At 43.3% G+C, this 13,226-nt stretch overlaps 1 protein-coding gene across 4 annotated transcripts in view; it reads right to left on the reverse strand.

The window, feature by feature from the left end:
• The window catches only part of TUFT1 (tuftelin 1), a 54,371-nt gene that overhangs the window by 23,775 nt on the left and 17,370 nt on the right, over window positions 1-13,226 (reverse strand). The window contains exons 2-7 of one of the 4 annotated variants that reach the window (XM_037825983.1): window positions 10,932-11,006; window positions 10,429-10,530; window positions 8,950-9,036; window positions 7,772-7,861; window positions 6,328-6,393; window positions 3,734-3,847 (exon numbers count right to left, since the gene is read on the reverse strand). In XM_037825983.1, coding sequence (XP_037681911.1) covers window positions 3,734-3,847; window positions 6,328-6,393; window positions 7,772-7,861; window positions 8,950-9,036; window positions 10,429-10,530; window positions 10,932-11,006 — 534 coding nt within the window. The remainder of the gene's footprint in view (window positions 1-3,733; window positions 3,848-6,327; window positions 6,394-7,771; window positions 7,862-8,949; window positions 9,037-10,428; window positions 10,531-10,931; window positions 11,007-13,226) is intronic. The other 3 variants (XM_037825984.1, XM_037825985.1, XM_037825986.1) reach the window with 3 other exon arrangements.

Genomic DNA, 13,226 nt, shown 5'->3' on the forward strand with positions numbered 1-13,226 from the left:
TGTAGACCAGTTGAAGTCCTTATCTCTAATTTATCAGATCTACAGCTTCGTGGAGTACACTTTCTCTAACTAACCAGCAGGTGGCGTCCACGAGCCACCTGTTCTCCACAAGCCAGATCTCCCCTGCTTAGCCTTTTTGGTGAGTGGGGGAGTGAGTCTTGTGGGGCCCAATTGGTGTCCCAAGCTTGCGTGTGTAGTTGGTGTTGCCTGCCCTGTATGTGGGGCGTGTTTCTGGGCAGTTGGGGAGGGGGGGTGGCCCTAACAATCAAATCTCCCTGATGATCCTAGAGTTTTAAAGCTACTGCAATAGTCTAATCCTTCAGTTCAGTCCTGCCACAGTTTGTCTCTGCCACTGACCCACAAGTCTTTGGTATTGGCGTATGGCTCCTGAGACTTGCAAGTGGGCCCCTCTTCCAGGCTGTGCACCCCGGGTCCTCTGTTGAGGGATGACTGTGCTATGTCACAGGTGAGTGCCGTCCCCCCAGGGCAGTTCTGGGCTGCTGGTCTGTGTTGGGAGGCTCCCAGTCTGCTCAAATGATGGCTGAATGGGGCTCTGTTAATTCACACTGCTTCCCCTTCCCAGCTCTGGGACATTCAGCTGAGGTTGCAGGGAAGGCTAATGTCCACGCCCAGTTTTGTGGTGTGTGCCTGTTATTTGAAGCACTTCCGTCACACTGGGTTGTCTGGGGCAGCTCTGGGCTATGGGGCTGGCGATGGGCAGGAGTGTTTCCTGTCCACTAGGATGGTGGCTGTGAGCGGACACCCCCCTTTTCTTGGGAAGTTGTGTTGTTTAGTGAATTTTCTCAGCCACTGGATTATTGCCTTTTGTCTCAGAGCTCTCTTATTTCTGCTCTTGACTTGACGTGCCCAAATTTCAATTCTTTGAAGCTTTCTGTATTGAGCTTCTTAGAGTAATTGTTTTAGAAAAAGCAAAAAGGATTTAAAAAAAAAAAAAAAAAAAAAAAAAAAAAAAAAAAAAAAAAAAAAAAAAAAACGGCCCTCCTCAGAGATCTAATGGGTTATTGAAATGCTAATAGACAAAGCAACCAGGGCCATTAAGGAAAGGTGCCCTGGGCAGAGAGATCAGCCTTGCTTCGGGATTTGCATATGCGCCTCAAGGCCTGATCTCCGCCCTTCCCCTTTCTGTGTTCACCAGAACTCCAAAAATCCTCTGCTTTTACTTTGGAGCTTCTCGTGTTGTTTTCCTTCTATGCCCGTCTCCTCTCTGCTGGGCTGGCTGCTCTCAGAGTCTCTGGTGTCTGGCCTCAGTCTATCTATGGTTGGAGTTTGAATCAGTAGAATGAGTTTCCGATGAGAGCAGCCACTGCAATTCTCCCTTCTCCTTCCTGGAGCTGACAGCCCCTCCTCCCCCGGGACTGAGCCTGGCAGGGAGGGGCGCGGGTCCCCTGGCCGCAAAAACTTACAGATTTCGGTGATCTCAGCAGTTCCACGTTTTCATGAGTGTTGTATGAAGTATGCCCAAAGACAGATTGCTCTGTGGTGTCCAGTCCACGCAGTTCCTGGCTTTTTACCTACTTTCCTGGAGGAGTAACTAAAACATACAGCTCACCAGTCTGCCATCTTGCCCCGCCTTCCATTGGTGTTTTCTGGATTTTTATCCCCTGCCTTTGGATGGACTATCGTTTCCTGTTTCTCTGTTTGTCTTGTAATCTTTTTTTGTACACTGTACATTTTTTTTTTTTGGATTTTTTTTTTATTAAATTCAGTTTTATTGAAATACATTCACACACCATACAATCATCCATGATATACAATCCACTGTCCACAGTATGATAAAATAGTGATGCGTTCATCACCACAGTCTATCTCTGAACATTTTCCTTACATCAGAAAGAACCAGAACAAGAATAAAAAATAAAAGTGAAAAAAAAAAAACACCCAAATCATCCCCCCATCCCACCCCATTTGTCCTTTAGGTTTTATCCCCATTCCTCCACTCATCCATACACTAGATAAAGGGGGTGTGATCCACAAGGTCTTCTGTACACTGTACATTTTAATATTTTAAATGTAAACTCTGGTATCTATTCCCTGAGATATCTGTTTCTTGAGTTTGTAACCAAGTGGTTGATATGACAGAGATTTTCTTGAGTGTCAGCCCTCCTATCAGGAAGGTCCACCCAATGTGAATGCAAAGTGCAGGGTCCTCCCTGCCTTTTTTGTGCCTGTGTCTTGTCCTGGACTTGTGCTTGCTAGTGGCTGTAGGACTCACCTTGTTTACAGGAGTTTGAATGCCCCCTCAACTTCCCAGGAGATGGAACTTCTCCCTCTCCAGGGCGTTCCTCTCTTGTACTTAAAGCTGTTAAGCCTTTGCCCCAAACTGTCCACCTCAACTGTTTTCTACACTGCTTTTGTCACCTCAGGCTGTTTTTGCCTGAAGGGCAAATGGGTGGGGGGAGAGGAATTTCCCAAATCAGTCTTTCTCAGCCAGAACAAAACCAGGAATCACAAAGGGAGCACCAGCTTTCTCAAAACTGCCCTGGAGAGGGTCTGAGGGAGGGGCCAGGAAGGACACCAGAAGCTTCTTCAATGGCTCCCCACAGATCCGCTTTCTTGACCTGCCCAGGAAATGCAGCCCTTCAACTATCTTCTGCAACACTGAAGAAGTACATAATCTTTAAATCTGCCTTTGTCTGGGGCAGGTTGGAACAATGGCCACTCTTAATGCTGGGGCCCTAATGACCTAAAGTAGCTAGTCAAAAGCCATGATCAGTAATTGGCCCATGCCCACACTGGATCTTGGGGAAATGGATTTTTATGCCCCTTTCTGGCACCAGCAAACTATGCCAGAGGCCCAACCCCACTGTTGCCTGCTATGAGGATGGGGAATGGGCAATGGTAACCACCATGCAGAGAGAGCAATTTACTGGGATTTACCATAATTTACCAGCCTCTTCCTCCCTAGATGATGTTCAGTGTTCTACTGGACTCTGGAATTTCAAACTAGTTGATTCAGATAGTTCCTGTCTGTTTAATAGTTGTTCTGGTGGAGGGACTGCTTCCTGGAGCTTCCTACTCTGCCATCTTTCCACAATCTTCCCAGTAAATTTCATCTTATACTCAAAGAACTTTCTGCAAATATAGAAAACCTCACGCACTCTTAATAGTGGGAGGCTTTCTTTATTTAGACCTCTGTATTTTTTTAATCTTCTATAATAATCTAGTATCACTTTTCCAACAATAATTATAACACGCATTCAAGAGCACAAAGTATGTGCAGTTAGCTGAGACTAGAGCTAAAGTCCTCTAACTCCATGGGCACAGTGCTTTTTGTTATAATATAGATTTACTGAGCACCCACCTTGGCTAGGCATTGTGCAAACTCGGAGGATTCAAGAGTGAACATGATAGCAATAGTCTTTGCCTGCATGCTCCCTTAGAGTCAGTGATTCTGATTGTGATGCCTACAGAAATGCCTTCTGAATCACCCACTGTGTCAGTCCAGCACCACTGCTCAACTTTACTAGAGCAGAGACTAAAGTACAGACCTTTGAACTATACTAGCCATGGATGGCAAACATTATAAATGCCTAGGAGATGGAAAAACAGACAGGAGATGACCCAGGCCTTGAAGTCTTGCCTTTTCATTTTATGGCACCCAGCCAGGAAGGCATGGAGCCCATGCCAAGAAAATCATTAGCACCCACCTCCAGCAGCCCATTCTTTGGGGCACCTTGTCCCCAAATCCCAAACCCCAAACCTCAAACCTCACCTCAAAAGCCACCCGGTCTGACTGATGCTGCCTCTCAGCCTCCTGCAGCTTGACAGACAAGTCCTGCACAGTCTTCCTCAAGCTCTCAGCATCTTGATTCACATAGGTGTCCACCTACAATCAGAACAGGAAAGGGATGGTGAAGCCACTATGTTTGTGACTTGTTAAAAGAAGGTCATCCCCCTTTCCCCAACCACCACTGATTTGGACCATCTTGACCAGACCATTCTCACAAAAGAATCCACATCACACACGGCGAGAGTTAGTGTTGGGCATCAAAGAGTCTGAGTTATTCATATAAAAGCATTTTCCCTTCGCACCCTAAAGAACTCAACTAGCCTCCAATCATCCCATTATTTTAGGACACCTTCAGTAGTTTTTTATATGTGTATCGGCTGACTTGATTTCTTAGTAGGTATGTTTATGTCATCTTCAGTGTATGCCCTGCTTCCTTCTATTGGAACAGAGCTCTCTGAGAGCAGGGACCACGTTTGTCTTCAGACTATGGTTCCCCAAGGACAAGGACTACATCACATCCATCACAAGATAAGTGCCCCAAAGGCACATTTTTTATTGTTCTTTGCACCTAGCACAAAGATCAGCACATAAAGGGTTACTGATAGAGGGGCACATTTAGGGCAAAAGCATCCATGAGTCTAGAAATCTGATTTGACTAGGAAAGGGTGCCTCATCAAGGTGCTCAGTCTCTCTCCCAGACACACCCAGTCGTGGGCTGGTGATTAGGGCTGAGCTGGCATGTAACGTCTCGCCCCATCTCTGCTGCACTGGCACCAAACACTTTAGTTAAGAACTCCCTGCAAGTCTGGCAAAAAATCTCTCTCCCTGTCTGGCACAGTGGGAAGCAGCAGCACCTACAAATCAGAGCACAGGGTGCTCAGCTGGGATGAGGGAAACAGGATCCCAGTTGCTGCATTATTACTAGGTCCTGTGGGCAGTGAGAAGGCTCCTTATCACATCCTGCCTTACAGGCTTCCTCAAAAATAAGATAATATCTGGTAGAGCTTTGAGCTTGTGAGAAGAAAAGAGGCTGAACAGATAATACCAGGTATTATAATTTGGTGCCAACAGTGTATTTGTCAAATACGGTGATCCAGGTGAAGGGGAGAATGCAAACTGGACAACTCAAGCCAGTGGCTAGAATCACAGTATTCTAAATCTAGCTGTCAATAAGCTCTCTGGTCAGTTCCTCTATATCTGTGCCTAAGCTGCTAGGCAGGTGAGAATGCTTTAAAAGTCTCCTTGAACATGACTGTCTATTATACATTTATTTCAAATAGTGTTCTAAAGACTATTTAATGACATGGAAATTTTCATGATATACACGCAAAAACAAGCAAGTTATAAAACTTTACATGTAGCTATAATACACATTTAGTTAAAAAACGAAAAAGCAGAAAAAAGCTATAGCACAGTTCCATTATGTAAATTGAGACATATTTTATAGGCTTATTTAAAGTCATATTTTGAATATGTTAGCATGAGTACTTTTGGGATGGAGGGGAGAAAGGAGTGGGAACTGGGAATGAAGGGGCAAAAAAACAGGGAGAGAGCTTGATGAGTCCAGTGACTATGACTGAGCCATAAACTGATTCAACTCTGTACTTGAGGGCCAAAAAAACTTAATCCAAAACCAAACAAAGAAAAAAATAAAACACAAATATAAAGAAACATTATATACAGCATAATCTCAACACTGGGTATATACATTTGCATTGAAAGACAAAGGAAATTTCACCCAACTGAGGTTTTCTCTGGGTAGATTACAAATGATGTTTTTTCTTCTCTGCCTTTTGTGTGTTTCTGAATTTCTAGAATTTTCTACAATAAGCATCTCTTGTATTATTTTTATAATCACAAAAAGTATAATAAAACAAATGTTATTGTTAAAGAAAGTACAGCCATGGAAGAAATACTATAGTTATTCAAAAGAATGAGATAGATCAATATGTACTTGAAATTGATATATGACTATAATATACTCTTCAGTTTAAAAAAATAAAAAAGCAAACTACAGAATAATGTATTTACCATGACTCTGTATTTACAGAAAGTATGTATGTATCATATACATGAATTTACACATGCAGATATGATGTGTGTATATATTAATATATACACAAATATGGTACTTAAAAATAGTTGTCTGTGTATAAAAAAACACTCTAGAATACTGGTAGATTCAACATTGGCTAAACATTATAATCACCTGAGGAGCTCTGGAAAGTCCTGATGCCCAGACCGCATCTCAGATCAATTAAATTACAATCCCTGAGGACTGGGCCCAGGCACAAATCACATCCTCCAAAGCTCCCAAGGCCATTCCAATGGGCAGTCAAGGTGGAGAAGCCCTGCTCTAGAAGGAGCCACTTCAAACTTTTAAGAGTGGATGCTTCCAAGGAGAGGGATTGGGGAACTTTCACTTTTTACATTTCTCTACTGCTGGAATTTTTACAGTAAGCAAATAGTACTCTTGTATTTAGTGAGGGAGAAGAAACAATCAACAAAGGAATCAGGGAAGAGAATACCCTGTCCCTGACCAAGAGGCGGCCACTGTAATTTTCCCTGTTACCTACCTCAGGTGGGCTCTGGTACAGAGTTGCAGGACTTTGACTAAAGCCATTTGGCTTTTCTAGTACCACCTGTTCAGAGAAAAGGAAATTTGGTAGTTAACACAGTCCTAAACAACCAACGTCAAAACCTTATTCCCTTAAGATCTGAAGAAGGAGGGGAGGGGAGGAAGGAAAAAGGGAGGGAGGGAAGAAAAAGGAAAAAAAGACAAAGTGCTCCATGGGAAAACAAAATGCAGAGGGAATAAGAAATGTGGAAGGTCTTGAGAGGGAACAGCCAAGCCTTACGGGGAGGGTCAAGGAAACCAGGCTGAGACCTTTCAGCAGATTGGAAAATATGCAGCAGCCCCACTCCTCGCAGCCCAGGGAACACAAGCAGCCGCCTGCCACAAACAGAGGTTCCCTTGCTGCGGGGGATCCTAACAGCGTTTGACAAAGCATAAATCAAAAGGGGAAACAGAATATGCTAAAAATTATTTCCAGCCTAAAGCCTGATTATTCATTATATGACTGCTGGTTTGTGCAAACAAGGAGCCTGGACTTTGGGACCCATCTCTGAACATATTAGATTCTTCCTGTCACCTGACTAAGCACCTCCCACCAGCTAATTATAAACTCTGGCAGTGAAAGTCCTACCTTCAGTGAAAGCAAAATTAATCGGCCACACAAGCCTAGTACACGCCCAGGCCACAAAGGAACTTTCCTAGTACCAGCTGCTTGCTGGGCCACTGCATCCCTCAGGAAAACAGGGTCAGGGGCTAATGGAGAGAGACCCCTTCACCCAAACCAAAATGCAAATGAAAAAGATACTCAGAATTCAAAGGAGGATACAGTAGAGTCATAAAGGAGATAACTCTGCTCCTCTGAGGACATTTCTGTTCTGAAATTTTGTAAAAGTTGAAAACCACATGCCAAGATTATCCGTCCCAGTTCAACCTAACAAATATTTACTAATGATCTTCTGTATCCTAGACCCTGTGCCAGGTGGGAGGGATAAAGAAACAGAGGGACAAACCCCTAGCTACGAGGAGCTTCCCATTCCAGGGTAGCAACAGCTCTATAAACAGATAACTAACAGGCTAGGGCTGAGATCTCCAATCCGCACTATAGGTGTCACTCAAATTAAGTGAGGTCAACATATGGAAGTTTGGACTTATAAGTGCTGTTTTACGAGACCTTGTCTTACAAGAGGATTGGTCACAGAACTCTTCTAGACAAGAAGCTTTACTGATGAACTTAAGACAATTTGGTTTATATAAATTCAATCTTTGTATGGTATTTCAGGAACAGGTGCACTTATATATAAGCCGATACATGTAAACGCATGCACCCATCTGCTGGAGAGCCTTAACCAGTTTGTGAGTGCACAGAGAAAAGCCAGCCACCTTTCACCGCATGGCACAACCCTGCCTCCTCAGTGCAGATGTAACCATGGAGCATTTCCTGTTACCTGTATCTCCTGTTGTTGGAGAGAATCTCCTGGATGTCTGTCAAGCTTGCTACTAATATCCTCCCGGAGCTTCTGCAGGCAGTTCCTAGCCTGGGAGGGGAGGGCAAGCAATTTTAGCTTTGGAGCAGTGAGAGAGAGCACACAACTCACCCACCTTCATGCCCTATCCCCACCCTGATCCTCTATGAGTCAGGCACTGTTCTGGGCACTAGCTGGGAGAAGGAAGGATCTTGGTCAAGTAGAGCTAAAGTTCAGTCCCTCCCACACAAGCACCAAAATAAACAAAAACCTCTGCCCTGGTGGAGCTAACATTGTGGTTGGGGAAACACACAACACAAAAGACAAATAAGTAATGCATGCATTATGTTAGACAATGTGGCAGATTGAATTATGTACCCAAACAAAGACATTCTTAATCTTAATCCACATTCCTGTGGGTGTGAACCCATTTGTAAATAGGACCCATTAAAGATATATTATTAGTTAAGGTGTGAAATCTTTTGTGAACAGGATTTTTGAGATTCGACTTAGCTACGGCCCCACTGAATCAGGGTGGGCCTTAATCCAGATTACAGGAGGCCTTTATAAAAAGAAGGAAATTCAGACAGACTTCAGAGAAAGGCATGGGAGAAGATCAAGGACATCACCATATGACAGAAAGCAGAGATGCAAAGCCAAGCAACCCCAAGGACTGCTGCAAGCCAGCACCAGGCTGCTGTAGAGTTTGGGGGTAAGCCTGGCCTTACTGATGCCTTAATTTTGGACTTCTAGACTTCCATACCACAAACCTATAAATTTCTGTTGTTAAGCCAACTTATTTGAGTGGTATTTTTCACAGCAGCCTAGCAAACTATGACAGATGGTGAAAAGTGCCAAGGAGAAGCATGAACCAGGGATAGGGTTAGGAAATGTTGGGGAAGGGTGGCTGGCAATTTTAGATAGGAGGCTGGGGGATAGTAGGCACATGGTATTTAATAAATATTTGTTGATTAATGTATTTAGGTCTAAAGGGTTAGAAATGATGGCTGACACACGGGAGCAGAGGTGGTGGCACTTTGGGGAGATACGGAGGAAGCAGAAAGGAGAAAACCGACACCCACAAAAGAAGGGAGCCACATAAAAATGTCAGCTTGAGAGAAATGGCCTAAGCACTTTGACAGAGGGAAGGGAATGCCCACCTCCTGGATGTACTGAACCTCACTCTTCAGTTGGTTAATATTTTTTTCATGAATCATCTTATCTCCAGACCTCCCCTTCAAGTACACCTGAAATAGGGAAGACAACACTATTTAGTTATGAAATGACAGGTTAAATTAATTCCACACAAAGAGGCAACTTCATACACTGCTAGTGGGAAAGTGAATTGGACTTCATTAAAATGAAAAATTTTTCTATTTCAAAAGGACATCATTAAGAAAGTGAAAAGACAACCCACAGAATGGGAGAAAATATTTGCAAAACATGTATGTGATAAGGGTCTAGTAATCTAGAATATGTTTAAAAAGAAAACTCAAAACTTAACAATAAAAAGATAAATAAATGAAATTTTAAAATGTTTAAAGGATGTGAAAAGACATTTCTCCAAAGAAGATAAACAAATAGCCAACAAGCACATGAAAAGATGGTCAACATCATTAGTCATTAAAGAAATACAAATCAAAACCACAATGACATACCATGTCATATCCACTAGAATGGCTATAATGAAAACGATGGACAGTAAGTGTTGGCAAGGATGTAGCGTATTTGAACCCTCATACATTGCTGGGGGGAATGAAAAATGGGGCAGCTACTGTGAAAAACAGTCTGACAGTTCCTCAAAGTTAATCAGAGTTACCATATGACCCAGCAATTCCACTCCTCAGTATACACCCAAGAGAAATGAAAACATGTCCAAACAAAAACTTGTTCACAAATGTTCATAGTAAATAGAAAGTGGAAACAATCCAAATGTCCATCAACAGATAAATGGATAAACAAAGTGTGGTATATCCATATGATGCATTATTCAGCCATAAAAAGGAATGAAGCACTGACACATGCTACAACATGGATGAAATTGCTAAGTGAAATAAGCCAGACACAAAAGGACAAACATTGTATGATTCCTTTTATATGAACTGTTATAACTGATAAATCCATAGAGACAAAAAGTAGATTGGGGGAGGGATGAGAGGATGGCAGTATGGTGTTTCTTTTTAGAGTGATGAAAACGTTCTGGACTTAGATCATGGTGATAAGAACATAACTCTGTGACTATACTAAAAACCACTTGTATACTTTAAATGGGTACATGTGAATTATATCTCAATAAAACTGTTTAAAAAATATATAATAAAAATTGTTTTAACTTGTATAAGTGAGTTCCATAAACACACCTCCCACCTGTTTCCACAGCTTCCACCAGCTAAGCACAGGCAATGAACAGGGACCTAGAAAGGTCATCCCATTACTCCCCATGCCCCAGGTCAGGCTGTGCCAAAGTTACTGCAGACAGATTTTGGTCTCCCAGCGTTAAGATCTTTCCAGGAGTTGGCCAGAAACTAGCACCCTCAGATCTGGTTCTTCCCAAAGTCAAACCACAAGCTCCCTTTGGCAATGTCAGCCATTCCCTCTCTCTTGCCGGAGAGAGAAATGCAGAGGTGAGCTAAGCTTACCTTAATGATCTCTTCGTGTCCATCATTGGACTCCACCAGTTCCGAGGCTAGAGAGTGACTGGTTGACTGGCCAGATACCATGGCATAGGTCTTCCTGCCCGCCTGTCAGAGGGAGAGAAATGGCTCAGAAACTGCATCACAAGCCCAGAACTTCTGTCCCTCAGCCAATGCAGAAGAGCTCTCCTCAAGATTCAGGGATTAGTCTGATTTTCCCCTCCAGAAATTCATTTCAGAACCTCTACCAGAAACCAACAGCAGCAAGAACACCAGATGGGGAAAACTGGTTGAAACCAAGGTTAGTTTTAATTTCAGTGGGGCTTTCCCATCCCCCAAAGCAGCGCACAATGCTGAGATCAGCTGGGTGTGTCTGAAAGGAAATGCTTCCAAGGCTCCCAGCAGCAGCAGAGAAACCTCCAGGCAGCACTGGAGTGAGGGGTCAGCAGCAAGGAAGGAAAAACAGGCAGTGTGGGACGGAGGCCTCACCCCACCAGAAACTTTGATACCTTCTGAGCTATGTGCTCAAGTTCCTCTCCTGTCAGTTCACCCTGGAGAGTCAGCCTGAGAATGTCCACGCTGCCCTAATAACGACAACAGCAACAATAATCCCTTACCTTTACAGTCTACAGGTACAAAGCACAACAGGTATTTCTATCCTGTGGAGTAGGCCTTATACTGCCATTTCACAGACAAGGAAAACTGAGGTCCAAAGAGGGGACAATAACTTGCCCAAGACCACATACGTCACTTATGGGTAGTGGGATGTCTCTACAGCCCTCTGAAAGCTGCTCCAGACAGCTTCAATGGGGCCACCCTCGTCCTCAGGTTACTGGAAGCACATTGCACAGACTCCCTTCCCCCACCTCTGCAGAGATCACCCCTCGTTGCCCAATCCAGAACTTCTGCTCCTGAGAGTCAACCAGGAAGTCATCAATGCATTCACAAGACTAAGATACGTTCCTGAACCAAACTTTAGGAAGTATATGAATCCAAACCCCTATTCCTACAAGGCACATTGAAATTATCCAAATGAAAGCAGGCAAGGTAATTTACTTAGAGAGCAGCCTATTTTCTTTCATAACTCAAAGAAGTTTAAAGAAAAAGAAAAAAGAAAAAAACACTTTATGGGGAAGGGGCAACATGAGAGGGAAAAATGTGTGGCGAGAGGGAAAAGTGGGAGGCTGGCAATTTTTTTTTTTTTAATTCAGTTTTATTGAAATATATTCACATACCATACAATCATCCATGGTATACAATCAACTGCTCACAGTACGATCATATAGTTATGCATTCATCACCACAATCTATTTCTGAACATTTTCCTTACATCAGGAAGAATCAGAATAAGAATAAAAAATAAAAGTAAAAAAAGAACACCCAAACCATCCCACCATCCCACCCTATTTGTCATTTAGTTTTTGTCCCCACTTTTCTATCCATCCATCCACACACTAGACAAAGGGAGTGTGATCAACAAGGTCTCCACAATCACTGTCACCCCTTGTAATCTACATTATTATATAATTGTCTTCAGGAGTCCAGACTGCTGGGTTGGAGTTTGGTAGTTTCAGGTATTTACTTCTAGCTATTCCAATACATTAAAGCCTAAGAGGTGTTATCTATATAGTGCATAAGAATGTCCACCAGAGTGACCTCTCGACTCCATCTGAAATCTCTCAGCCACTGAAACTATTTCGTCTCATTTTGCATCTCCCTTTTGGTCAAGAAGATATTCTCAATCTCACGATGCCGGGTCAAGATCCATCCCTGGGAGTCATATCCTGTGTTACCAGGGAGATTTACACCCCTGGGAGTTGGGTCCCATGTAGTGGGGAGGGCAGTGAGTTCACCTGCCGAGGTGACTCAGTTAGAGAAAGAGAGAGGGCCACATCCGAGCAACAAAGAGGTACTCGGGGAGACTCTTAGGCACAATTATATGCCAGTTTAGGGAGGCTGGCGATTTGGGAAGATTTTATAACTCTAAGAGAGGGCCAGCAAGGCAGAATGGGCTAAGCCCCGCCATGAACTGTGCTAAGTGTGGGGCTGGATGAGGGACTTAGCCACTGTGAGCCTCTGGCTCTCACTGGAAAAAGGAGGGGCTGGATTGCATATCTCTAAGGCTCCTTCCAGCTGCAGGTATTGTGAAAGTATGGAAGTGGAGTACATTACCTCTCCCAGGCAATGGAAGGAAGACGGGCCTGGAGCTGCCCAAGGATGAAAGTGACCTTTAAGTCACCTGGCCATTCCCTGCCAGAGTCTCACCAGCATAAACGCCATCTTATCCCTAACAACTTTTAAGGGACTTTCCTAACTTTCCCAATATCTGTTGGAAGAAAAGAAGGAAGGAAGGACTTTGCTAGAGGAGGTGAGGTAGGTAACAGCCCTTCTTATGCAAGAAAGAGCCACTTTATGGAGAAAGAAATCATACTTTGTGGTCAGATACTTAACTCTCACATTAATGCCTTGAGTATTTTTTTTTTCACCTGTAAAAAGGGACTACTACCATCCAACTGAGGGGTTTTGTGTTGAAGATTAAAAAGGTATGGGGGTTGCTCTTTGCAACACAGGAGGGAGGCACTCAAATATCAGCTTCCCCCCATTTTTTTGGAATGAACCTAAATTTAGGAAAGACAGAAGACACTCCCAAAATGTCCCTTAAGCCTTCCCAATCCTAAAAGTTTTGGTAATGTGTAGCGGTGATGGTAACACAACACCGTGAATGTAATTAACACCACTGAACTATACATCCAGATGTGGTAAAAAGGGAAATTTTAGGTAGAATGTATGTTGTTAGAACAAAA

The sequence above is a fragment of the Choloepus didactylus genome, chromosome 2 (assembly GCF_015220235.1).
Source record: "Choloepus didactylus isolate mChoDid1 chromosome 2, mChoDid1.pri, whole genome shotgun sequence".
Taxonomy (NCBI): Eukaryota; Metazoa; Chordata; class Mammalia; order Pilosa; family Megalonychidae; genus Choloepus; species Choloepus didactylus.